The following is an 8,867-nucleotide window of genomic DNA, read 5'->3' on the forward strand; positions in this document are numbered from 1 at the left end:
ATTTTGCTTCCCACAAAAATACTTATTTTTCACAAAATTAATGACCATTTCACAAAAATGAGGGAAATTTTCACAAAAACAAGACCCTACAAAAAAATCTGGATAGATCCCTGATTTGGTAAAACCCGGTGCAAAAATCTATTTCTGTAATTCCCTTATGATTTTGAATGAAGAAAGGTTGAATAGGCATTAAATACAGATGCCTTTCTTTAGTTATGACTTGAGGGAAGTCCACCTTCACATGACAAATAAGTTTCCCTGATATTCATCTTTATATTTTCGTAGTTGAAGCTCAGACACCTTTTTCTACTTACTACAAAAATTCAGTTGTCTAGTTGATGTACATATTTTTTCATTTCTATAACTGTTGAGTGCAGAGCCACTTCAAAGTGTCAGGCCTGGTGCACTTGTATCTGTCACACACCTCTAAGAATGGGTCTGTGTGGTAGAAGTAGTGTGTACTGCAGAACAGTGAGTCATAACTAATGTACCAGTTCTTCAAGCTTTCACCTGAGTGGTACAGTGGTAAGATGCACATCTTCCACCATGAAGGTTTCTATCATGGTCCACGGGTTCGAATCCGGGGGAAAAGAACATTGAAAATAAGTTCTTTACCTACTGAGCTAGGTGTGCACTGAATAAAAAAAAAATAACCTTTTTAAATGCATGGATATTTGTTGTTGTTTTTTTGAGCTGATCATTTTTTCACAGTTAATGACACACATAAAAAGTCTGAAAAATCATTTTAAAAAATCAACCGCAAATTGTACTGCTTATACAGGGCCTTAAAAATTGCTCATAAAATAAATGTGGTAGTGTTACATTCCAAATATGTAACTACCTTCTTCATGATTCAAACTATAGTAAGGAAAAAAATTTGGGTTGCAAACTTCAAGGTATAAAAAAAAAAAAAAATGCAAATATATAAATTTTAACAAATTGGCAAAATCACAGCCGCACATGCTCTGTAGCAAAGATTTGTTGTCTGTAATTAAGACATCTACCAGCTAATTCAGAATATAAAATAGAAAGAAAATGATCTCAGTTTATGTGCAAATGCGATTCTGAATTTTTGTCTTCAAACTGGCTGCAATAAAGAAGGTTTAAAAGACCCTTTGCACTTATCCGAAGCAATGCATTTAAGGGTTAATGCTTATATTATTAGTAATAGTTCATGATATATGCATGTTTTGGGAATGCAGTAGAATCTCTGATCCTGCCTTCCAGAATCCAGCTCTTGTCGTAATCCAGCTTTGAAAAAAATCCCATCATGCTTCAATGTTATGACTTGCAATCTTTTGTTTGGTTGACTTTATGTGAGGTTATGCTATTTTTAAAATGTGTGCGTAATATTTCCCCTGCCCGAGTTTCGACACATGAGTGAAGTGCAAGGTTCTGTTTATGATGTTTTTGGCTAGAGCAATGAATCAGGAGGGGATGTGTTCTTTATATAGCTTATTCCAATGGTCTCCCAACCTTTACTTTGGTGACCTGTGCAAATTTCTAAATTTATTGTGGAGAAAGACAGGGAAAAAAAGTAACTCAAAAAACAGCCGATAGGTTGCTCTGGTGTACAAGAGTCAAAGAAAAGATATGCAAATAAAGAACAGGATACCTCCAAATCTTTTATTACAGCAGTATGTGTTCCACATGACCACCACCACAGGGGATAACATATTGCAGGAGTCACAAATCCAGCAACGGCAGAGTGCAGCAGGTCCACATACACGGTTTACAACAGTGAATTGATTGTGGATTAGGAACGCAAGTTCTTATAACCATCTCATTTGCATATTTCCACTGAAGTCGTTCATATCAGCGCCACCTATCGGCTGTTTTGATTTTTTTTTTTCCTTTCTTAAAAAAGAATTCTGTGACCTAGTGTTGCTAACCTTGCAAACCGTTTTTTATTTCAGTTATTTTTTTAATTTTTATTCATTTTTGGTGTTTATACGGACTTTTTACCCATCCTGTATTTACCCTCAACTGTTATTCCCCACTCCTTACTTTTTCATCGCTCCCGAGAGGGCAATATTGCCCACGTCGAGAAACACTGGTATAGATGCTTGAAAATGAATGCTGGTTTATTAAAAAAAAAGAGATCAAATCCATACATCTCATTTTTCAATTTCCTAAATGTAAACAAAAATTTCAGTTTAAAAAAATTTTGCTAACAAACTATATTGTCCAAATTTGTTGCTCAAAACTCATAAAAAAAAATTTTTTTTTAATCAAATGAAAAGAATTTGCATTTAGAAATTGTGATTAAATTGATACATTTTATAGTCACTTAAAAAAAGGGGAGGTTTAAGTTGATAATCGAAGCAATGCTTTTATCAAAATTCTTGGCATGTGAATATTAGTTAGGTGATGTTACAGGAGTCTGAAGAGTAATAAAGGTTCAGTATTTCAGAACCAAAAGTAAACTTAATTAAATTCTGTAGTTAATACAATAAACAATTTCTTATCAACTTTAAAAGAAACCTTTTTTTTCAGTTTTTGTAAAGTAACATATTAGTTATAAATATGGAAGTTAATAAATCTACCCAAATATATGATGTTTTTCTTAATAAACTGTTTAATATGTCCTAATATGAACTGTTTATCCTTTTTTTTTTTTGTAAAAACTTTGTTCATTCAATTTTATTCTTTTTTTTTCTTTAAAGTTACTTATACCAAATTCTTTTCCTTAGAAATACTTGGAGGTTATGATTCAGAAGGGCATTCCGCAAAAAGTAGTTCCATGGAAAGCATAGCAGATAGACAACATCAACATGGAAGATCTAAATTTGCATCTATTCGTGCCCGCCCAAGTTCACAGAAAATCACATCCTTTGATCTGAAAAATATTTTTCCCCAACCGCAGTACATTCAAAGCTTACCTGGTGGTACATGGAATTCGCCAAAAGTATATGGTAGTGTTGCTGCTATGAAGAGATCAAAAGCACTAAGAAACAAACTAACATATTTCATTGGAAAAATTCACAAGGATTTCCATAGCACCCCTGAGTTAAGAGATCCATCATCAGGTGCGTTGTTAGAAATCAAAAGCCATAGTCATGAGAATTTCAATATTGAAAAGGATAACAGTGGTTTGTGGCAGAAAAAATGTATTTCAGATTCTAATAGTGAAAGATCATATTCAGAGAAAAAAAAACACATAGATAGACCTGTTCGTGTGTTCACAACTTCACCTCAAAGGAATTCTGATGTTATTTATGCTCAAACTCTACCTTTAAGGCCTGGAAGATCATCACATCGTGTTAGTTACCCACCTCCATCACACCCTCCTCCACCACCACCAATTAGTCAAGTGATAGAGGTTAACGTAACTAAAGCAGTGAGTGATTATGCCAATGTAAATGTGCTAAATCATGATTCAAAAAGTAATGTTATGTCCAGTTTTCGTCCTGGTGATAGTGCTAAGCTGTATGCCTCTCCTCAAAATGTGGTAAGCATTGGTTATAAACAAGTAGCACCACAGCCAGAATATTCATCAAAAAGTCGATCATGGGAGTCCAGTGAAAAAAAGCCATATTCAGTTCCTGTAAAAATCACTGAAAATTTAGCATCTCATAAAATTAGTTTCACCAATAGCCAGGATTCTAAAAGTGAATATACCACTTTTGGTAAATATGGTTGCAAAAAAACCAGAGATTCCTCATCATCGGACAGTAGTCATACTTTAGAAAGAGGTTCTTTACAAATTTTAAAAGGAAAACCATCACTAAGCAGTGGCTATGAATCCAAATTCGAAGGTGAAGATTCTGATACTAGTAGTGTTCAAAATTTTATCTCATTCTGTTCAACAACTCATGTGCCATTCATTCCTGAACCTGATTATGAAAGTAATGAAGAGGAAGAAGATTTCCCATCCTTGGATGCTGATCGTTCGGAAATCAAGCTATCCACATTTAGTTGTGGCAGTACTTCTGTTGGTAAAGATACTTTACCACTTATGTTACCTGGGAGAGATAATTTTCAACCATTGTCACCTGGGAAGAGTAATTTCCAGCCACTATCACCAAGAAAAGATCATGTTCAGCCATTGTCACCAGGGAAAGGTGATTTCCAGACATTATCACCTAGGAAAGATAATGTTCAACCATTGTCACCTGGAAAGAATAATTTCCAATTACCCTCACCTTGTAAAGACAACTTTCAACCATTATCACCTGGTAAGAATAATTTTCTACCATTATCGCCTGGTAAAAATAATTTTCTACCATCAAGTGATAAAGACATTTTCCCACCACTGTCACCTAGTAAAGATATCCCTCTGCTGTCACCTGGTAAAGATATCCCTCTGCTGTCACCTGGTAAAGATATCCCTCTGCTGTCACCTGGTAAAGATATCCCTCTGCTGTCACCTGGTAAAGATATCCCTCTGCTGTCACCTGGTAAAGATAATATCCCACCACCTTGTAAAGACAGTATTCCTTCACCTTGTAAAGACAGTATTCCTTCACCTTGTAGAGACAGTATTCCTTCACCTTGTGAAGACAGAATCCCACCACCTTCACCTTGTAAAGACAGAATCCCACCACCTTCACCTTGTAAAGACAGAATCCCACCACCTTCACCTTGTAAAGACAGAATCCCACCACCTTCACCTTGTAAAGACAGAATCCCACCACCTTCACCTTGTAAAGACACTATCCCACCACCTTCACCTCGTAAAGACAGTGTCCTACCACTTTCACCTCGTAAAGACAATGTCTCACCATCCTCACCTTGTAAAGACAGTATTCCACCTCTATCACCTAGTAAGGACAATATTCCACCATTAGTACCTGGTAAGAGCAATCTTCTACCAACTGAAAAAAACAGCCTCCCACTCATTTGTAAGGATAATTTTCCACTTATCTCTCATAGTGAAGAGAAGAGTCATTCTTCTGAAAGCTCTAGTCTTAATGCTCATGATGAAGCGAAACATGCAATTCAGCAAGCTAGAGAGAGGCTTAGACTTTCACAAAAGCCATCCGATGCCAATACAACTGTTGTATTTATAAGTGGAAGAATTGAGGATAAAGCTGAACGAAGTGAAATACAATTGCATCGAAATGAAGAAGGTCGCCTTACTGGGACAGTAGTTATATCTACTACGAAGGAGCCATTAGAATCTTCATATTTACCTTCTGTAGCTAACATAAGTCATGCAGAAAAAAATCTCTCTCTCTCAACAGATGAGTTCACTCCAGCTACATCTGAAAACTCATTATTGGTGGAAGCTCCTGAATGTGTGCAAGAAGTTTCCACTGATGAAAGTGAGGAAAGTTCAGTTAGAACATCTTCCATTTCCCATATTGCCAGTTCATCCATAAAAGATACTGAAAGTAAGAGCAATGTAGAAAACATTGAGAAAGCAAAGTCTTCTTCTAGAGATAAACTTCAGATCCATGGGCTAGATCATTCTAAATGTTCAGTTGAAAATGATGAAAAATCATTGTCATCAGAACCTGCTATTGAAAAAATTGTGCCAAAAACTTTTCCAAGTGAGTTTTCAAAGACCCTTGTAAACAATGATACCATGGTGACAAGTGAAAACCATGTTCAAAAGATTCATGCTGATGCTGAGAAAAATACTCTTGAGAATCAGAGTAAAATAGTCAGTGCCAAAAAAGCTAAAAAAGTGTGCCAACGTAATGCTGCTCCAGAGACATTTCCTGGTGGAGGAGAAATTTCAGATAAGTGCTTTCATGAGAAAGGTTTAGCTAAAGTGAAGGAGAAATCTCCTAATAGTGATATTATTGCTCCCCAATCTGAATTTGCTTCTCCATATGTATTAGACCTTGAAGGAGTTGATGGTTTGGTTCCACCACCTCCAGAATTTGCTGAACCCCATTCTGGAAAAGAACAGTTCCTGCTCACTCTTGCACCCCCACCCGAGTTTTCAGATTCCTACTGTGTTCCCGAAATGGATGAAAGACACTCATCTAATTACCTGCGGACACCTTTTCATGGGCAACAGCGAAAACATGTGAAGTGTTATTCAGCACAAGCTTCTTGTGTAGATAGCTGTAGTTATGAAAAACGTGGCAGAACTAGGCAACAACATTTTTACCATGAACGTGGAAGCAGTTTTGAACCAAGAGTCCAGAAAAGAAGGGAACACAAAGAATTTCGTTATAAGCCCTTGCCACAATGGACTACACATGATATTCTGGATTGGCTTGACAGTTTATTCTTGTCAGAATACAAACAACATTTTGCAGAAGCTGGAATCACTGGAGCCAAACTTGCAAATATGGATAGTAATGATTTGATGGGTCTGGGTGTGAAACAAATGGGCCATCGTTTGAACATGGAACGTTCAGTGAAAAGGTATTTGAGGTGAACAGCAGCTGTAATTTTCTTGTTATTGTTGTAGAAAAGAATATAAAAAATATGTCCAATTACAAATAAATATATACATACACATGCAACATATATATATTGGTTGATAATCAAGCATTTTATTTTTGTCTAGAAATAGAGCCAGATATATATGACAATATAATAAAGTGAAATAGTGCCTGCTTAAAGTTTATTGAGGTAAAACAAAATTAGTGTATTTAACTCAATTATTTTCATGTGTCAAAATGTTATTTATTTATTTATTTTGTAAATTATTCCATCTGGTGTTATAAATTGTGAATAGAGATTTATATAGTTGAGTGTGCAGTAAATTTAAAGTATTATATTGTTCATGTATATATTCACACACATATTATTGTTGTTACAGCAAAAATTGTATTGGAACAATCAGTTAACAGCACATAAAAGTATTCTTTAAGCAAAATGTTGGTTTCTGTACATAAAATTATAAATAAATATAAATAAATATATATATATATATAATATATTGGTTTTCTATGTTTTCTAAAGATCTGCATTGGGGAATGTTCAAGAAGATTGTTAAGTAGTTACAGATTCTAAGATGGTAAACTGCAGTGCTAATTCATATGTGTATACTACACCTATCAGCCAAAATTTAATATTCCATTGTTTTGTGCAATATTCACCATGTTATCACATTAGGATACAAAATGTAATATGTTCATCTGTAGAAAAGTAATTTTCGTTCATAGCCAGTTTCCTGGATCCCAGATTAGAAATCAATAAAATGTTGTTTTTACTGCTGTATTTTTATTTATTTATTTTTCCTAAGTTTTATTCTTTACATTGATGGGAAATTATGAATATTTCATTGTTAGATGACATCATTTAATCATCTGTCTTATTTATTTGCAACATAATGTCTCTTTTTATGTTAAGTTTTCAAGAGAAAAAAATAGATAAATAATTTCAGAACTCTTATAATTCAGCAGACTTTAGAATTTCATTATATACATTCATTTTTGTGGTTATTAATGAAAATGGGTTAAAAAAGATCCTCAATGCATCAGAGTGAATAAAAGGTGTGGACACCAGCCCTGTGGAGTTATTCCAGTGTGCAACCGTTCTAACAGTTGTAACGTACGGGATAATGGGGCACTTTAGTAATACTGAGAAAGCAGACATGCATTTCATTTACAGAGCTGCAAATGGAAGTACCACAGAAGCAGCACAAATGTACGGTGAGCATTTTCCCCCACAGGCAGTTGCCCAATCGGTATTACTAAAGTGCACCATTATTCCGTAGGTTACAACTTGTAACATGATGGGAGTACCCATAAATTATCACTAGTTGGGTCCCGTGGTTCGTGGGTGGGTACCACACGAAGTCGCCGTCAAAGAGATTTGAATGGGTGTTTTTCATTGAGAAATAATGTTTTGCTAGCATAATTATAAATGTCTAATGTCTCTACTTCAGTGCCTCACGCCACAGTGCGGGAAATAAGGAAGGCAGGGTCGTGTCTCCAGTGGTGTAGATGGTAGCATGCTTGCCCAGTAAGCAAGAAGGCTTGGGTTCGAGTCTCGTCGGAGACAAGATGACTTTTCTTTCCGAGTTCACCTCAGCGTAATATCCAGAAAATAAAATGTTTCCTTGATAATTATACATGTTTTTACAATATTTTACCTTCACACCATTGGTGGGCCTAGGACCATCTCACGGTTAATGCATGAGCTTATACAATCTGCAATAAGCCTAATGTGGCTGACCCTGGCAACATCTAAAGCGGAAAGCCTTCGCTCGCAATATTTTCAATGCCGTGGCGTCATCACGTTCCGGCAGATTTCTTCCCCAATTGAAGCTGCTTGTGCTTGTCCATGATAATCGTCATATTGATAGTCATTAGCACGCACGTGCACGCAGTCTTTTAATGATAAATTTCTAGTTTAAATGTTTATTTTATTCATTTCTTGGCAAAGCAATAAACAATATTGTTGCCCAAGTCATTTAAAAAGAATAGTTGAAAAAAAACAACAGCTAATCCGGCCGCCAGTGAGCTTTGTTTTCGGTGAAGGAAGTATGAGCCTATATCTGTACAGCTGCATATAAAATCAGGTGAGTTAATTTTTTACTATTACATGAAAAGCATTGATGAATATTCTGTAATATTATTGCAAAAATTGTTAATCACAATTTTCATAACCTCAGCACTATACATAGGGTAGGGCTTTATTAAGTTAATTGATAATATTGGTGCCGTGCTATTTGAATCATTTTTTAATGTTATCTTTTAACATAAGGAATTTCTGACGAATAAACAGTTGAAAGGAATTTAGAAAAAAAATAATTACAAAAAATATATTCATGCCCTCCCTCTCACATCCTGGAGCCGGGCTTCTATGATAAAATTTTTGGTGGATCCCACTCCAATATTTCTCACAGGAGCCTTGAAGGAATTTTAAATAATTACATGAAAGGAAATATATTTTATTTCATGACTCCCTCCTCCTGAAACTGGGTCCCTTGGTAAGATCTGTGGAGGGCCACCTGC

The 8,867-nt window shown here is 35.5% G+C and overlaps 1 protein-coding gene across 3 annotated transcripts in view; it reads left to right on the forward strand.

The window, feature by feature from the left end:
* LOC149074133 (uncharacterized) overlaps positions 1 to 7,125 on the forward strand; it is a 151,337-nt gene extending 144,212 nt beyond the window's left edge. For all 3 annotated transcript variants that reach the window (XM_089246436.1, XM_089246434.1, XM_089246435.1), the window contains exon 17: positions 2,694 to 7,125. In XM_089246436.1, coding sequence (XP_089102562.1) covers positions 2,694 to 6,337 — 3,644 coding nt within the window. In that variant the 3' untranslated portion in view covers positions 6,338 to 7,125. The remainder of the gene's footprint in view (positions 1 to 2,693) is intronic.
* The last annotated feature ends 1,742 nt before the right edge of the window (positions 7,126 to 8,867 follow it).

The sequence above is a fragment of the Pholcus phalangioides genome, unplaced genomic scaffold (assembly GCF_987345545.1).
Source record: "Pholcus phalangioides strain wild (caught in Gottingen) unplaced genomic scaffold, Ppha-v1.0 ptg000017l_1, whole genome shotgun sequence".
Lineage (NCBI taxonomy): Eukaryota > Metazoa > Arthropoda > Arachnida > Araneae > Pholcidae > Pholcus > Pholcus phalangioides.